At 39.6% G+C, this 19,765-nt stretch overlaps 1 protein-coding gene across 1 annotated transcript in view; it reads right to left on the bottom strand.

The window, feature by feature from the left end:
* Nucleotides 1–19,765, bottom strand: part of AMPH (amphiphysin) — a 212,675-nt gene that overhangs the window by 90,854 nt on the left and 102,056 nt on the right. Inside the window, exon 3 of the mRNA XM_070788056.1 lies at nucleotides 4,964–5,018. Coding sequence (XP_070644157.1) covers nucleotides 4,964–5,018 — 55 coding nt within the window. The remainder of the gene's footprint in view (nucleotides 1–4,963; nucleotides 5,019–19,765) is intronic.

Here is a 19,765-nt window from a genome sequence, read left to right as displayed (position 1 = left end):
TTTTAATTCTTCAAGTCAGATGCACATAGACAAGCTCTTAATGTCTTAAGAGGAAGAAAGAAGCATGATGGTATTGCAGAACAAAAACCATTGTGGTGGAAAATGAAACTGTGACTTAAGTTTAAAATAAAATTATATAAATCTTACTCGTTGAGGCAAAAAAACACAATGTTGCAGTAAATATGTCTATTATCAGCCCAAAATAACTACTAATTGCTGTGTGGATAAGTAGAGGTGTGAGTAATTTGGGAAGACATTATTTTGACAAAAAGCTGTTTCTACAACCCTCCATAGGAAATACTCTGACAGATAGACAGGTGAACAAAACACAAGTCTTGCTCTTAAAAGACAAAAAGATTGGCATAGATTTAGAATTTCCTCTGGTGGCAGAGCTAAAGAGGAAAAAACATAGCTAAAACCCAAGTTTCCTTCAAAGTAATTTGGCAACATTAAAGCAGAATAGATGCTAAGTGCCAATGTTTTCTTGGGCTTTCCAGGTGGCTCAGATGGTAAAGAATCCACCTGCAAGGCAAGAGACCTGGGTTCAATTCCTGGTCCAGAATATTCCCTGGAGAAGGGAGTATTTTCTTAAAAGATTAGTGGTTTCCAAAACCATAAGTATCAAAATTCATACATAGACGAATGATCATCTTACTACTGGATGGGAACCATTTCCCTCTCACCAAAAATTTGCAGCATCCTAGACCTCAGTTTTCCAAAATATTCATTAGTAATAAATTATAGTACACACCATATGTTATAGGAATAATACATGAAATGAGCCATAAAAAGCTTATGTCTGTGCCTGGCACACGTGTGTTCAATAAAAGTGAACTATAATTATTATTAAACTATTAGCCTAGACTTCTAAAAAGTCTCCAGTTTCATTTCCTCTAGTTTGTATTTCATACCATTACAGTAATTATTTCTAAAATGCTAATCTGATCATGTGACTCATTCCCTCACCTAAAAGAATGTAAGGACTCCTTTCTCCATTGACACAATAAAACCCAAGATTTCTTCTACCTGGAAAGTCTTTCCAACATCAACCTCTTTCCCTGGCATATCTTATCACCTGATGACTATGGATGTACCCTTCTTGGGTTCATTCAGTGTAAGTTCTGCAGAAGGGCCATTCCTGACCTGGTCTCCTGTCCCTCAGCTAAGGTGGGAGGACTCTCCTTTGCTGTGATAGCACAGAGCATGCTTCTCTTAAACTACACATTACCGTGCATATCTGGCCTTTTTGTTTATTAGCTTTCTCTACCACAAGCCCCATGAGAGCAAACACTGTCTCATTCATCTCTGCATCCCTATCTTCTAGAACAGTGTCAGGCCCATAATTGAGACTCAATGCAATGTTTGCTACTAAAATCAATGAGAGCATAAGTCCCCTACAAAGCCCAAGCCATCAGCAGAAATAACAAAGCCCCACAGGAGTGAATGCCACCCAGAGATTAGGGATAATAAAACAAAGAGTAGAGCTCATTGAATCCAATTTCATAGAATGCCAGTAGCAGAGATGTGGGGGGACTTCCGAGAGCAACTGGAGCGCTTTATAGCTGAGGAACATCTGGCACATTTTACAAATGAGGCAGTTGACAGGCTTGGCTTATCCCATAGTTGCCTCTGAGACTGGACCCAGGACTCATCACTCTACTGGTGAGATCTCATTCTCTGTAATGCTGCCTGTATTAAACCACCCCATTAGTTAGCTAGAGTTGTTCTTGTGAAAACCAGAAAATGGGCCATGAAAGCACTTTGAAAAAGCAAATTATAATCTACTTAATGTATAACCCTTATCTTTAAGTGTGTTTCCAAAACTCAAAATATGCCCCAAGGAATGCTGATTCTTTCTAAGACTTTGAGAAGAAAAAAGCATTCTACAATTAAATCAGTGGAAAAATGCTACCCACGCCACAGGCCTATGGGAGATTAGATTAAGGGTTAAGGGTTCTGATAAACTCTGTAGTAAACTGTTTAAAAACTCATTCCACAGCCTCAGCCAGTCATTTAAACAGAGATCTCTCTTAGAGAAGAGAGATTTGTTTGTTAGTCTTGTTTGTTAGTCATGCAATCAACAAAATTTGTGGGGAAAAGCTACTAGACAGTCCCTCCTCCTTCATGTGCAGATGTCACCATGAGAAGTGGGGTGCAGGGCACAGACTGATGGAAGAGTCTCTTTGACGCTGCACCCATTGTCTCCCTGGAGCCAAGTCTTCTCACAGTGGATTCTCCTTCCAGACCACATTAGGGAAAAGAAATAAGCCAATCTTTTTAAATAGCATTCTCCATACTAGGGCAGTAAAATAGACCCAAATACATAGTCTTGGACAAGAGATCCAATTCGCTCATTCATTTAACAAAAGTATCCACTTTTTTAAAAATCAGCTAACAAAGAGAAAATCCTATACTTTAAAGTGTATGACTTCTTGTGTTCAAATCTTGAATCAACAATGAAAAAATTACCTAGAGTGCCTTCTATTTTCTGACCAAACTGTTAGAAATATTTGAGGTAAACTTTTTTACAGCAGTTAACTATGACCTCTGTGAATTATGGAGGTTAAATTCTCTGGGTCTTACTTCTTTACAAATGAAGTAAATGATTGCAAGATAAGGCTAATGTCATTTAGCGTGTGATGGGTGGTGACAAAGAAGTAACATGTGTAAAACACAGTACACAGCCTGCTGCTGCTGCCGCTGCTAAGTTGCTTCAGTCGTGTCCGACTCTGAGTGACCCCACAGATGGCAGCCCACCAGGCTCCCCCATCCCTGGGATTCTCCAGACAAGAACACTGGAGTAGGTTCCCATTTCCTTCTCCAATGCATGAAAGTGAAAGTGAAAGTGAAGTCGCTCAGTTGTGTCCAACTCCTAGCAACCCCATGGACTGCAGCCCACCAGGCTCCTTCGTCCATGAGATTTGCCAGGCAAGAGTACTGGAGTGGGTTAGTACACAGCCTAGCATGTAGTAAAGGGAAGTCGCTCAGTCATGTCTGACTTTTTGCGACCCCACGGACTGTAGTCTACCATGCTCCTCCATCCATGAGATTTTCCAAGCAAGAGTACTGGAGTGGGTTGCCATTTCCTTCTCCAGAAGATCTTCCTGACCCAGGGATTGAACCCAGGTCTCTCATTAAAAAGCAACAGAGGTAAGTTGTCATTACTCCATTGTACAGATGAACTCAAATTATGAAACAATGCAATACTGATGGCTATATAGTTCAACGGCAGTCCAAGGGAATAGCAAGGTCTCAGGAAACACAGAGACCAGACCATGCATTGCACCCCTGCTGTTTAATAAGCCCATGACCCTAGACAAGCTATTTAACCCTTCTATGCCTGGCTTTTAACGATAAAATAAGTACCTGCCTCATAGAGTTGTTAGGTGAATTGAAATTATATGGCTGGTTTATAAAATAATAAAAGCTTAAATACATCTTAGTTTAAAAATTACTTTCACTGATTTTGACTTTTATGACTAATTTTTATTAGGAGCTTCATTACGTAGCCATAACTTTGTAATCAATTTCATACATCCACATGGAAACTGTTAAGAATAAATTCTTGGAAATGAAACTAGTGTGTCAAAAGGCATGCCCCCCCACACACACACACACAAAATAAAAAAATCACATATAAAAGCCTTTGCCAAATCCCTCTTCAAGAAAGCAGTCTTACCAGAAGTGTACAAAAGGAGTCCATTTCCCACGGCTCTGCCAATGCTAGGTATTACAGCTTTGTTTGGGGTCTTTTTTTTTTTTTTTTTAACTTTTTATGTCTTTGAACACTTACAAGAAAAATAACATCTTCTCCCTTTGATTTCATATTATATTCTTTGAATACTCAGGACAAGCATTTTTCACATTTATTACCCACCCACAGATCTTCTTTGATTAATTTTCTCTCCATATGTTCTACTCAGTTTTTCTTTTGATCCACTAATCTTCATTTAGATTACTTACTGAGCTCTTTATCTCCTGGCTCACTTGCATTAAAATATGCTGTCAAAATAATTTTTTAAGCATTGTGTACATTAATGAGGTCAAATCTCTCAAACTTGCCCTTTCCAATTTCTGCCTTCTTGGGGAGCCTTGTAAAGACCTTGTCACCGGAGACTGGAGATTAAGTCTACTGTATTTTATTCTGGCACTTGAGCGCATTTCTTTGTCTACATATTTAAATTTTCACTATATTTGGAAATAAGAAGGAGAGACTAGAGAATGAGGTTGGGAATCTCACTTTTTTTCTGAGTGTTTGGCCAGTTTACCCAAGACTCATTGTCAGATGATCCATTCTCTCCCCACTAATCTCAAAATCTGCCTTATCATCCACCGTGGGTGCACTTGAATCTGACTCAGTGCAGGGGACTGGGTGTCTCCGGAGGCAGAGATGGAGTACCCAACCTGATTGCTCTCTCCACTCTCCACCACTAGCCTTATTTCCTTGCCTTGAATATCAAGAGACTAGAAACAACAGCAGAGCCTCTCTTTCCCCTACAGTGGCAGGGCTGCAGGTGCAGCTGGTCCTGACAAGTCATAGGCAATTCGGGGCCATGTTTCATGTCAGTGCTGCTGTCATCCCTTGCCTGCTCCTGCTAGAGGGCTTATGTGCAAGTCTAAGAGCCTCAAACTCTTGGGACATACTCTCCCTTGGGATGAAACCAGCTGCAGCTTTTCTTAAACAAGGTCTGCAGCTCACTCTAACTCTTCCTAGAAAGCTCTGGCACATGGGAGGCACTTATTCCTAGTTTACAGCATAAGGGCCCACATATTTTTTTCCTTATATACCCTGATTATCATTTCAATGGGAACTGGGGACTGGGTAGAATGGAACACCTGTGCTCAAGTACGCATCCTGCCAGAAAGCCAAATGGCTTTCTAATTAACACTCGATCCTGTCACTCTTGAATTCCAAGAACAACCTGTGCTTGGTAACATGCAGTAAACAACCCAGACACATTACCTTTGATAGCTGCTAAGTATCCTCGGAGTTCTCGCTGAAGTCTGGTACCCTCTGCCTGAAAACACACAAACACAGAGATGCTCAACATCTTGTTTATATTTTGCATGCAAACATGCACAAAGCCATAAGCTTAGAGTTATTTTTACCAGAAGCTCATTCTTGAAAGAAAATAAATATGTGAATTCAGACTAAACAAGGTATCCATCACTCTAGATATTTACAGAGAGTTTATTCAGCTTAAGAGGGAAAGGAGAAGGCAAGTAAGACTTTGCTAAGAATAGAAACTGACCCACCATACAGCCTTCTATACATTCAAGAGCTAGTAAGTCTCTCAATTTTGACACATAGGTTACAATGGTAGGAAACCACCACTGTTCACTGTTTAATATGGTAGCTACTAGGCCAAGGTTGTCAAGTGTTTACAATGTAGCTAGCCTGAATGAAGGTGTACTGGAAGTGTAAAATACTCACCGGGTTACAGAGATTTAGTACCAAAAACATACACACACACACACACACACATATATACACACATATATCATTAATATATTCTAGATAGACTGTATATTGATTCAATATTTTGGATATAATGCATTAAACTATATTATTAAGATTCACTGTAACTCTTTTCAGTTTTTCTTAAATTGAAGTATCATGCACGCTCAGTTGTTCAGTCATGTCCAACTCTTTGCAATCCATGGACTGTATAGCCCACCAGCCTTCTCTGTCTGAGGAATTATCCAGGCAAGAATATAGAAGTGGGTTGCCACACTCTTCTCCAGGGGATCTTCTCAACCCAGGGATCAAACCCGAGTTGGTTTATAATACTGTGTTAGTTTCAAGTGTACAGCCTCTTTTTACTTTTTAAAATATGGCCACTAGAAAATTTTAAATTATGAATGTGGTGTGTGTTATATTCCTACTGCTGCTGCTGCTGCTGCTAAGTCGCTTCAGTCGTGTCCAACTCTGTGCGACCCCACAGACAGCAGCCCATCCGGCTCCCCCATCCCTGGGATTCTCCAGGCAAGAATACTGGAGTGGGTTGCCATTTCCTTCTCCAATGTATGAAAGTAAAAAGTGAAAGTGAAGTCACTCAGTCATGTCCGACTCTTAGCGACCCCATGGACTGCAGCCTACCAGGCTCTGCCGTCCATGGGATTTTCCAGGCAAGAGTACTGCAGTGGGGTGCCATTGCCTTCTCCGTATATTCCTACTGGACATCACCAAAATAGAGAAATTGTTAGAGTGTAAATTTTGGCCTAGGAATACTTGTTTTTTTTTTTTTTTCACATTTAACATTTTTTCTTAGATTTTATTTTTTATTTTTTTATTTTTTTTATATTTATTTTTTTAAATTTTATTTTATTTTTAAACTTTACATAATTGTATTAGTTTTGCCAAATATCAAAATGAATCCACCAGGAATGCATTTAGAAACTCACAGACTCTGAGACTACGATTAGATTTTGGTATGGAGTTACCCAAGGAAATAATGGTCGTGTGGGGAAGTGAGGCAGGGAGGGAAAGAGAGGTAACTCAAGGTGCACTAACAAGTAAGTTTCCACAGTGGGGAGCCCTGCCTTAATTCAACTGGGGAACTCTAGGAGACAGACTCAAACACCCTACAGACATCCTCACCAAGGGACAAGAGAGTTGGGACATTTAATATCATCTCCTGTTGGACATTGGCTAATGGCTGCTTCTTAAAATGAAAGTGAAAGTTGCTCAGTCATGTCTGACTCTTGTGACCCCATGGAATAGTCTATGAAATTCTCCAGGCCAGAATACTGCAGTGGGGAGCCTATCCCTTCTCCAGCAGATCTTGCTGACCCAGTTATTGAACCAGGGTCTCCTGCATTGCAGGCAGATTCTTTACCAGCTGAGCTAGCAAGGAAGCCTGAACCCTGCTTCTGGGGAACATGAATTCCCTATTATATCCACACAGGGGCAGACAGGTCTCTAGGAACCATAGTAAGACCTCAATCAAAGAGTTCTGCTGTTGGCAACTGCAAGTCAATCTAGTGGGGTCAGAAAAGGTAGGTACCGAAGGCATATAGCTGGACACCAACGGTGTTGTCTATGACACTGCAAGGAAACACATCAAAAAAATGTATTTTAACTGCACAGTCATTGAATAGAAGTACACAGAACTAGCATATAGAATGACTCCACCTTGAAAATTAATATGATCACAACTATTTTACAACTCTAACTTGATAGTTAATAATATACCCACTAATATAGTAACTATAATGGTCATATTCATTTCAACAAGCATTTGTTAGAATTTACCAAAAAGGAATCCTTTAAAAGAAATGAAGTAGCCCTCATAGTCAACAAAACAGTCTGAAATGCAGTACTTGGGTACAATCTCAAAAATGACAGAATGATCTCTATTCATTTCCAAAGCAAACCATTCAGTATCCCAGTAATCCAAGTCTATGCCTCAACCATTAATGCCAAAGAAGTTGAAGCTGAATGACTCTATCAAGACCTATAAGACTTTCTAGGAGAAGGCAATGGCAACCCACTTCAATACTCTCGCCTGGAAAATCCCATGGACAGAGGAGCCTGGTGGGCTGCAGTCCATGGGGTCACTAAGAGTCAGACATGACTGAGCGACTTCACTTTCACTTTTCTTTTCATGCACTGGAGAAGGAAATGGCAACCCACTCCAGTGTTCTTGCCTGGAGAATCCCAGGGATGGGGAGCCTGGGGGCTGCTGTCTATGGGGTCACACAGAGTCAGACACGACTGAAGCAACTTAGCAGCAGCAGCAGCAGTACAAGACCTTCTAGAACTAACACACAAAAACGATGTCCTTTTCATCATAGAGGACTAGAATGGAAAAGTAGGAAGTCAAGAGATACCTGGAGTAACAGGCAAGTTTGGCTACGGAGTACAAAATGAAGCAGGGTAAAGGCTAATAGGATTTTGCCAAGAGAACGGACTGGTCATACTAAACACCCTCTTCCAACAACCCAAGAGACAACTCTACACATGGATATCACCAAATGGTCAATAACAAAATCAGATTGATTATATTCTTTGCAGCTGAAGAAGAAGCTCTACATAGTCAGCAAAAACAAGACCAGGACTGACTATGGCTCAGATCATGAACTCCTTATTACAAAATTCAGACTTAAATTGAAGAAAGTAGGGAAAATCACAAGACCATTAAGGTATGACCTAAAACAAATCCCTTTTGATTATACTGTGGAAGTGAGAAATAGAGTCAAGGGATTAGATCTGATATACAGAGTGCCTGATGAACTATGGATGGAGGCTCATGACATTGTACAGGTGGCAGTGATCAAGACATCTCCAGTAGAAAGAAATGCAAAAATGCAAAATGGTTGTTTGAGGAGGCCTTATGAATAGCTGAGAGAAGAGAAGCTAAAGGCAAAGGAGAAAAGGAAAGATATACCTATCTGAATGCAGAGTTCCAAAGAATAGCAAGGAGAGATAAGAAAGCCTTCCTCAGTGATCAATGCAAAGAAATAGAGGCAAACAATAGAATTGGAAAGACTAGAGATCTCTTCAAGAAAATTAGAGATACCAAGAGAACATTTCATGCAAAGATGGGCACAATAAAGGACAGAAACACTATAGACCTAACAGAAGCAGAAGATATTAAGATAGAGATGGCAAGAATACACAGAAGAACTAAACCAAAAGATCTTCATGAACCAGATAACCATGATGGTGTGATCACTCACCTAGAGCCAGACATCCTGGAATGTGAAGTCAAGTGGGCCTTAGGAAGCATCACTACAAACAAAGCTAGTGGAGGTGATGGAATTCCAGTTGAGCTATTTCAAATTATAAAAGATGATGCTGTGAAAGTGCTGCACTCAATATGCCAGCAAATTTGGAACACTCAGCAGTGGCCACAGGACTGGAAAAGGTCAGTTTCATCACAATCCCAAAGAAAGGCAATGCCAAAGAATGCTCAAACTACCACACAATTGCACTCATCTCACACGCTAGCAAAGTAATGCTCAAAATTCTCCAAGCAAAGCTTCAACAGAACGTGAACCGAGAACTTCCAAATGTTCAAGTTGGATTAAAAAAAGGCAGAGGAACCAGAGATCAAATTGCTAACATCCGCTGGATCATCAAAAAAGCAAGAGAGTTCCAGAAAAGCATCTACTTCTGCTTTATTGACTAATCCAAAGCCTTTGACTGTGTGGATCACAACAAACTGTGGAAAATTCTTCGAGAGATGAGAATACCAGACCACCTGACCTGCCTCCTGAGAAATCTGTAGGCAGGTCAAGAAACCACAGTTAGAACTGGACATGGAACAACAGACTGGTTCTAAATCAGGAAAGGAGTACATTAAGGCTGCATATTGTCACCCTGCTTATTTAACTTACGTGCACAATGCCAGGCTGGATGAAGCACAAGCTGGAATCAAGATTGCTGGGAGAAATAACCTCAGATATGAAGATGACATCACCCTTATGGCAGAAAGTGAGGAGGAACTAGAGTCTCTTGATGAAAGTAAAAGAAAAGTGAAAAATATTGCTTGAAACTCAACATTCAAAAACTAAGATCATAGCATCTGGTCCCATCATTTCATGGCAAATTGATGGGGAAACAGTGGGAACAGTAAGAGACTATTTTCTTGGGCTCTGCAGATGGTGACTGCAGCCATGAAATTAAAAGACACTTGCTCCTTGGGAGAAAAGCTATGACCAACCTAGACAGCATATTCAAAAGCAGAGACATTACTTTGCCAACAAAGGTCCATTTAGTCAAGGCTATGGTTTTTCCAGTGGTCATGTATGGCTGTGAGAGTTAGACCATAAAGAAACTGAGCGCCAAAGAATTGATGCTTTCGAACTGTGGTGTTGGAGAAGACTCTTGAGAGCCCCTTGGACTGCAAGGAGTTCCAACCAGTCCATCCTAAAGGAAATCAGTCCTGAATATTCATTGGAAGGACTGATGCTGAAGCTGAGGCTCCACTACTTTGGCCACCTGATCTGAAGAACCAACTCTTTAGAAAAGACCCTAATGCTGGGAAGGATTAAAGGCAGGTGGAGAAGGGGCTGACAGAGGATGAGATGGTTGGATGGCATCACCAACTCTATGGATATGAGTCTGAACAAGCTCCAGGAGTTGGTGATGGACAGGGAAGCCTCCAGTGCTGCAGTTCATGGGGTCACAGAATCAGATAGGACTGAACAACTGAACTGAACTGAACCAAAAAAGGAAGGGGATGAACAGGAAAAAAACTACTTCCTTCAGTAAATTACAGTCTCGTAGAGGAACTAAAATATCTATAGGAAAAATTGCATCTCAAAGCAGATTATATTAACTTAGTCATCCAGAGTGTTTGGGAATATAAAGGAAAGATAAAATGCCCAGTGCATTTAAAAACAGATAGTGATTAATACAAATAAACTCTGAAAAAAAGTGTTTAAGACCATGCTGGACTCCAAAATAAATTCTGGAAGAGAATATTTTCCTAGATATTATAATGCAGGTATAGTGACATTATTTCTCTAAAGTCTATGTAAAGCTCTGGTGAGGTTTTCTTTACCTGCCTTAATCTCAAGCTATTTTTGCAACTCTGTAAATCCAGGTATTACTAGATGAAAGCTTAATGTTAAGTCATTTGTTAGCACATATAAACTTCAATACAAATGGTGCTATTCAGAATGGCAACACAGAAATTATCAGAGTTCTAAACAACTGACTCCCTTTCTTGTGGCTCAGTATGGCTGAATATGAAAACTCTAGGCTTCCTTTGTTTTTCTGAGCCATTCAGAAATACAGTGTGAGAGCAAACTGCCACAAGCTAGATGGTTGGATGGCATCACCCACTCAATGGACATGAGTTTGAGCAAGCTCCGGAAGTTGGTGAAGGACAGGGAAGCCTGGCAGCCCATGGGGTCACAAAGAGTCAGACATGACTGAGAAACTCAACAACAATAGTGGCTTTCCAAAACATCAAAGTATAGTGCAAAACTGTAGACAAATGATAATCAGAATGAAGAAGAATGTGAATGATAAACACTTGGGTAAAGGTAGAAGATAAGAAGGATCCACAGAAGAAACAGGTAGAGTCAAGCCAAGGTCCCCAACATGAACATGAAGAGAATCTGAGGAAAAAAGAAGGAAGTCTTTTCCAGTTGATTATCGATTTTGTGACAGGTACTGTGTAAGATTCTAAGTATGTAAAATACTGAAAAGATATTTTGGGGGGGGATTTTATTATTGTCACATCTACACTGCACCTCCCTATCAGATCTGCTTGGGGGAGGATTATAGTTCCTGCCCCATCAACAATAAGCTTGGCTGTGGGACTTGACTTGGTTAATGAAATGTGAGTGGAAGTGCCATGTGCTACTTCTGAGCAGAAGATATAAGAGCCATTGCATACTCTTATCATGCCTTTTCCCCTCTAGTATGAGCCCCATGATGTTCCAGACTGGGTTTGCTTCTCCAGCCTGGGTCTCAGAGTGAAGGGAAGATGAAGAACACGTCCGTGTATGTTTTCACAAGTGAGAAACCAACCTGCTCTTAAAAGCCAATGAGGTATTGCCACCATGGCATGACCTACCATAAAGAGCCTGATACGATGGTTCACCGTCAAGAGCAGAAATGCAGAAAGGCAGAGGAGGTTGAAATCTAGCAATAACAACAACAACAAAAAGCCAGTGGAGTTACTGAGCAGAAAAGCATTAAAGGTATTTACAGAAACACTTCAGAAAGGAACTCAAACTGAAAAGATGATGGACAAAGTGCACGGTTTAGCAAATGGAGTTTGAGAGGCAGTCATGTAATTGATAGAGGCTGCATATTACTGAGAGAGGACAGCAAGGCCAGAATCATTTGTCCGAACAGATGGCAGATCATTTAGAGAAAATAATATGTGAACTCAGACATGTGATTTACTCAGGTAGATCTAGAACCAGGCTGATCTAAAGCCTACATCCTAAAAGGGGCAATTAGGAAGGTATGACTCCCCTAAGGCCACATTTTTCAAAATAAATAAGTGTAGAGTTTGGGGGTACTTAATGGTTTGTCTAGGGCACTTATAGCCACACCTAAAACATCTCTGTGGAACATCTGTTTATTGAGGTTGAATGAAGCTAATGGATAAATCATTATTTTGCCATCACTAAGCCACCTTGCTATGATGTAGAATGAAAAACTGCGTAGAGATGAAACAGAACTTCACAGATGTCTCCTGTCTTCAGACATCTGCTTTAGGGTTCTGCTCTACTGCTGTTCTGCTCCTGCCCTAGAAGAATGCAAGAAGTACTTAGCTAAGGCAGGCCTCACGTCTCACCTAGAAGGATGCTCTTCCTGCAGGAAGTAATACAAAGCCAACCAGAGTAAATGATGGTTCTGAGTTCCCACGACTGCCTAGAGTACCTGGAAACAATAAAAGAACAGTGTGGAAGGACATTCTTTTCCCAAATATTTAAGGAATAAAGCATGTCAAACTAAGTCCACAATTAAGTCTCTGCCTTTTCTTTGAGCACTAGAAAGACTATGAAATATTCAGGTTCTAATCTATACACTGAATTCATCTAGCCCAACGGGGTCAATAAAAATTTTTTTAAATAAATTAAGAATCCCAGGAGAAATGTTAAATACTGTGAGTGGAAGAAAGTCAAACTATATAATAATGGCTTATCTAGATGAGTTCAATTTAACTAGATAAAATGGAAGCTAATTTAAGTAACTTTATTCTTTTCCAATTATTAACATTCCTAATTTTCCTCATGAATATTAAGGTTCATAAAGCATTTGGTAATAACCATACTGAATTTCATATAAAGTTCTGCCTGAGTCGAAAAAGTAAGTCTCTGGAGAGAAATTTTTCACCTACAATATGTCACAGAGTAGTTCTTTTGCACAAAACCTATTGCATAATAAAATTTATGCATCATTATTCTATCTGAATCACAAGTAAGGTTTAAATGAGAAATAAATTCTTATAGCACTGCTCAGATTTCACTGAATCTAAAGTTCATTCCACATTCCTCTGAAAATTTCCATTTCAGTAATTCACCCTTGAATTATGTACTGTGAGTGTTTATGTATACCGAAAAGAGATTCAAAATTCCACAACCTTGAGAATTTTTCCTGCTTTTTCTTAATATTGTTATCAACAGGACAAGATAAAATTATTATTCTAACTCTTGGTCACACTATCCTCAGGGTTTATGGGCAAGTGAATCCTATTATAATTAAGTTGTCTGCATTGCCTACTAATACTCCTATTAGGAAATGATCCTAGAAGGATTCACCACCCACCTGGCATACAGCATAATAACATGGCCTTGGTGTTACTCAGAGGTTCTTCATTTTTTCAAATGAATCATTTATCAGTGTCAGGAGCAGCTGCCTCTCAAGCCCAGAAGGTCCCCCAGGCCTCACTTTCTTCCCACACAGCCTGAGGGAGTGACTTGTTTCTCCCTCCTCATTAAAGCTACTTCCACCCACTCCCTCCCTTGGGTGTCACACCCTCAAAGGGCTGGGGAGAAGAAAGCTGTCTCCCCAGTCCTGTTTCCTGGCTGTCCTGGAAAACAACCCAGGGTCATTTTGGGTTTCATCATGAAGCCACCAAGAATTAATAGGCAAGCAAAAGTATTCATGGTTTTAAAAGCTTACAAAGGTCTGAGATACATTGCCTCATTTAAAAAAAGTTTAAAAATCCCTTTTTTGTCTTGCTAAGTGGTTTCTTGAAGCTGTTGCTTTCTTCCCCTGGTCCTGTGAGCACCTCTCATGGTAATCTGCCTCTAAGGATTAGACTGAAGTATAAAATCTAATTAAATAGCTGGAGAAAGAATGCAGCAGGGACACCACCATGGAAGGTTTCAGATATCTCTGTTACCCAATACAAAGAAATTACATTCCATACCTAATTAAATGTGTTTCCAAGTTGTTTTACATCAGATTGGTCCTCAGAAACACCAGTCTCTTAATTATTTGTTTATATGTCTTCAGGGGAGGGGAGAGCAGAGAAGGGTGTCCAGACCCAGACAAGCTGGGCTCTTGGATAGTTCTCACGTAAGTCTCTCTTCAGCACCTCGGACAGGTCCCAGACTCAGCTGTTCTTAAACTTTCATGAGTTAATCTATGTAGTGTCAAAGGACCAGCTGTAAAGGCCACCATGTCAAAGTTTCCTACTGCATTTTGGTAAGCGCAAAGAAGTGTTACAGACAGATTTCCTACAAGTTGAGTCAGGTTCCTGATAAAGAAAGCTACCACAGATTGACACACAAAGATAGTGTCTCTAAGTCCTACAACTACAGCAAACTGTCTCTGGGCACTGGGCTTAAAAACAGGACTGCATTAAGCTACGATGAATAACACTTGAAGATTAATGTCATGTCTTTTATTGTTTAGGTACATTAAATTCCAAAGCACTAAAAAAAAGATATATATACTTATGCCTAGGACTTCAGGAGCCAATACAGAGGTAAACTTTTGTTAGCTCACTTTTGACCCATTTACTTTTGCCTGAAAGCAAGAAGACAAACATGAGACATTAATTTTACCAGATTGTATATACAATTCATAGAATGAATTAACTAAACTCATGGCAACAGTGTCTATAAATTCAGGGGCACCATGCCCCATACTGTAATCCCAGGTACATGACACCTTTGTTCAGGGAATATATACCACTGTGTCCCTGAGTGTACTTGCAAAACCAAATCCAGTGCATTTTATTTGCAAGATTATACAGATCTAGCTAAACATCTTAAGGCAACGAGTATGTAATACCTATTAAACAAGCAATGTTTTGTTGAATTGACTTGTTAAAATATGGTAAATGTAATACTGATTTCTATTTAGAGGTAGCTTTTGTCTTAAAAATAGAAAAAAAGCAAGCAGCACCCACAAGACAGAACATTTTTTATTAACTATCCTCTTTAACTAAGAAATGGTGAGTTGATGATTAAAAAGGAGTCCAGGTGGAAGGTCAACAGCACAAACAGATGTATACAACTTGGATCTGAAGAGATATAACTTCAAAAATTGTGATTTCACAACAGTAAGTCCTATCTGTTCGTCTGTGATCATGAACCTATAGAAGTTCCCAGAGTTACATTATTATTTTTGGCCTTTACTGATATTATTTTTCCTCCTGAAAAGGTTAAGTAACACATCAGAATTAAAACTGGCTCAATTTCTCAGAGTTCAGACAGGTTAACTCAATCTTAAAAGTAATGTGAGTACATTTTGTGATCATTTTTGAAGCTGAGAAGATAATTAGATTATCAAGGAGATGAGATCTAATGGAGTCACAATCAGCAACTTGATGAACAGATAACTAATAATGTCTGAATCCACTTATGATCAAAGACCACATTAGGCTGCTCAACACTCCAGGCATTCTTGGTTTACTAAGAAATAGTGCTCTATTCTGACAAGTTCAGGTTCCGATTCAGTTGGAAGATGAGAGTTTTTCAAAGGTAAAAGCAGCAGGATCTCAGGAACATATATTTTTTGCTTCTTTGCTTTGAGCTCTTTGTAGTTATAGGAGCTCTCATTAAGAAACTAGCATTGGTTTCATAAACTGATTTCTTTATTTTAAAAGATTTCTTTTGCAAATCTTCATGCAAAAGATACAAGATAGACAGGAGACTGGAGTGCATTTGAAATCATATTTCTGGGCTAATGGCAGTAGGGGATGGTACAGAGAAGGAAGAGAGACATCAAAGAGGACATCTCAGCTTCCACAGTTTTATCCAAGATTCATGGCCCAATTTCCAGCTATCCTTGTCAGCAATCCCAAGAGCACCTATGATCTGAAAACCAAATCAAATATCTTTTGCCTTTCAACAAAGTAAAATTAGAAAGCTAGCTAGCAATTACAGGTACCGTTTCCCATGTATTTCCCTTAAGCCAACTAACTTGAGTTTATACAGATCTCTACTCTGAGCTTTTGGATCAGAGCTACTCTATTGTGTGTTCAAGGAGATAGACTGCCTAGTTAGAACTGTTAAACTCACCACAGCAGGCAGGCCAGATATTGACATAGTTATGTATTATTTTTTCTAAACATGTACCCACAGGTTATGATCAATCAAATAACCGAGAAACTCCCTCAAAAGTTGTGATTAAGAAGAAACATTTTAAATTTTGTAAAATATTTGCACACTAAGATGGTTTTCAGTACTATGGAATTCTCACAAAAACTTAAGAGTTAACCAGAAAAACCAGTAAACTTTATTTCCAGAGAGGCAGACATATATGAATTCTCTTAAAATATATTGTGCAATTATTGAGTGCAAACTCTATTAGAAACCAAGTATAAATGCAAGCAACAAGACTCAACAATTCTCTCAGAAGTTGCTTGGAAGAAATTAACTGGTATCAATTAATGAATTGATAAGCTAAGTCGCTTCAACTGTGTCTGACTCTTTGCAACCCCACGGACGGTAGCCCACCAGGCTCCTCCGTCCATGGGATTCTCCACGCAAGAATACTGGAGTGGGTTGCCATTTCCTTCTCCAGGGTATCCTCCTGACCCAGGGATCAAACCCGTGTTCCTTACATCTCCTGCATTGGCAGGTGGGTTCTTTGTCACTGGCGCTACCTGGAAATATATTAATGCCTATGGTCAAAATATTATCTAATCACAGAAGAGTGAGCTTGCTCTAAAACACAACACATGAAAAAAATAACTACAAATTGGAGAATGTAACTGGGATTCAAGGACTGAATAACATTCTGCATAATTACAATGACTTACTATATTGTGACTAAAAGTAAATAAAGCTCTTAGAAGATGGAAAATACTGTACATACCAGCTGATAATTATGGAGTAGCATGGAACTAGGGCAGCTTCAAAATCCAGGGAGGGGACCAGAGCCTTTCTCTAGTCTTGATAACTCAGGTTAGAATCAAGTCCAGGCAATGTGAGACACTGTCCAAGGGCTATTTGCTGCCAAAAACTAGGATCAAAGAGATGAAGTAGACGATAATGAAGGGAGGCTTTGATATTGAATGAGGGAGGAGGCATGGAAAATCTAAGACAAAAGGTGAATACAGAGATATGTGTGACAAGGAGGGATATACTGACCAAGCACTAGCAGGTGCTAGAGAACATAGAAGATTTCTTTAATGACTGCAACAGGTTGCTTTCCTTTAAACATTTTATAACCTAATGAGGATATAGATGCACACCTAAAATAACTGTCATATTAAAAAAAATGGAACAAGAGCTATTGGATAAGCTACAAAAAAGAAAATGTATTCTGGAGGACACAGAGAAAGAGAGAACCTGGCTGAGGAGACTGGACAGACATTAGGTAAGAAATATCTTGTAAACTGACCCTAAGCAAAGGTGGGACTTGAACATATGGAGATGGCAGGACAGGCAAGGATAGTTTAATCATAACAAAGCATCTGCAGTGGAGAAAGTGGAAGAACAGCTTGGAAGCTAGCAGGCAGGCCCTAAATAACACCATCAGACATAGGAACAACCAATTATTCCTTTTTATATCATGGTTACCTGTGTTACAAAGAAATAGCTCTAGGATATCGGCTCGAGAAAATCAAAGAATTTTTCAGTATGTAAATGTGGTTTGCCATAAATAAAAATTTTATCCACACATTAACACACTGTAGGAGTACATTTCATATTGACTCTTTTTTTCAAACTTCTATTCTGTAATTTTTAATTATTTATGGACATATGTCCGAAAAAGTGTCATGAAACTGCTTACAAATATTCACACACTATTCAACACTTCTTCCATTCCAGAAATAAAAACGTGCTCTAGGAACATGCTCCAAATGATCATTTCTGCCATTAATTCAGCTTCAAGTTTGACAAATGTTTTAAAGTTTATGTGCAAAGCACTAGATTCTGTACAGAGAAAAAGATGAAAGCAGCCACATAGGACCCCTGGGCAGAGGAGAGATCAGTATGAAGACATGACTCCAGCTTTCAGACAATGGATTATCCTAATAATGAGAATCACTGGCTGTGGGTCCTCCAAACTGGAGAGATTTCAACGTCCCAATATCTCTCCCCTTCTTCAGCTGTGTTACACCAAATAGGCCGTCACCTGGTGGTGGGCATGGAGAGCTACACAGAATTTCAGTGGGGAATGAGAAGCCGTGGAGATGGGAGCAGAAGTGAGATTTCCTTCCCCTCTGTATGAGAAGGTCTAATTTCAGACTGTGCCTCCATTAGGGCTCCCACATCTGCACTCGCTGAAATGTGAGTTGGTTATCTGGGCCCCACCAGCCCCAGGGTTATTATTTTGTTGTAAACTGCACATCGGCCACAAGCATGGTATCTTAGTGGGCAAGTTTACGGACAGGAAGGAGAGAACCCAAAGACCTTTCTTTTACTTGGGGACCTACTCTGGATTCCTTAACACAGCCGTTAGCAGGCACTCCAGTGAACTGACACGAAAGCACCCAACACTCACAGCAGTCTTTTCTGCTACTTGTCAGCAGTGTTGGTAAGAAAGGAAACAAACCCTCTGGGAAGGAAAGGGTAAAGTTACATCTCATTCTTCCTGCTGGATATTTCTAATCCTTGCTTTCCTTACCACTTGTCCATGGAAAGCCCTGAGTTCTCAGGGGGTGAGAGTGATTCACTTGATTTCCACTTGCTGGACCCTCCTCTCCCTTCCTCCCTGTCCTAACTGAGCTGTTCATAAAATCTAGACCACAAAATCCATGACAACGTGGAGCACAGTGGACAATGACAGCATATGCACAGACCCTTCAACCAGGCTTCTGGGCTAACACAAATCAAATAACTTTTAGGAAAATAAGTCTGGCATTAAAAAGAGAATTGGGAGTTGGAATAAGATAAAAGCTAAGCCTCAAGCTCAAGCTCAAACACAGACCCATTTCCACCATGAACGAGCAGGGAATTACTGCAGGGAATTATACGAATTGCTATAAGGACTTTTATGAATTTCAAGAGAATTTAAAAGCAAGCCCAAAATGTTTGAATACTTTCTAGAACATTTTAGTAGTCTACTATTGATGTAATACTAATTGAGTATGGTCAGATGACTATAATTTAATGTACCAACCCAAAAAAGAAGTTCACTTTATACTATGCATAATATCTTTTTGGATTTGAAATATATATACACAGGAAAAATAAATCTAGATGTCCTACGTCAATGTCCTCAGAGAATGCAGCTGTAAGATAATGCCTTCGGGGACTTCCCTGGCAGTCCACTGGTTAAGACTGCTTTTCAACACAGTGGGTGTGGGTTTAATCCCTGGCCTGGGAGTTAAAATCCCACCTGTCTCATGGCCAAAAATCCCAAACATAAAACACAAACAATATTGTAAACAAATTCAATAAAAACTTCAAAAATGGTCCACATCAAAAAAATCTTTAAATATAACGCCTTCTGCCTTTAGAATAATGATTCACGTTAATACTAAAAATAGTAGGCTTTGCAGAGGTCACCACAATCTTGATAGATCCTTCATCCTTGGTTAATATTTCTACACAAGGACTATGCCTTTTTTCAGCATATGCAGTGGATGGGAAATGGTCATCAATATGTACTGGGGATTAAAGGGATTTTTCCCTCTAGAGTATTAATAAATTCAGTCTTCAGCCATTCTTCCCAAACTTTAATATATTTCAGTAGATTAATAAACAGTCTCCTCAACTTCCTCCCACACCCTCCTTTTTTCCTTTTCTCCCTCTATCTACCAACAAGGTTAAGGTTCCCTCCCTCCTTGTGGCATGAAAATGACTATAATTTACTCTTTCTGATTAAAACAGAAAATATCAAAATGAGCAAGATCGACAAATGCAAGATGGTTTTGATGCAGAG

The sequence above is a fragment of the Bos indicus genome, chromosome 4 (assembly GCF_029378745.1).
Source record: "Bos indicus isolate NIAB-ARS_2022 breed Sahiwal x Tharparkar chromosome 4, NIAB-ARS_B.indTharparkar_mat_pri_1.0, whole genome shotgun sequence".
NCBI classification, from domain to species: Eukaryota; Metazoa; Chordata; class Mammalia; order Artiodactyla; family Bovidae; genus Bos; species Bos indicus.
This window is presented reverse-complemented; position numbering and strand designations above follow the sequence as displayed.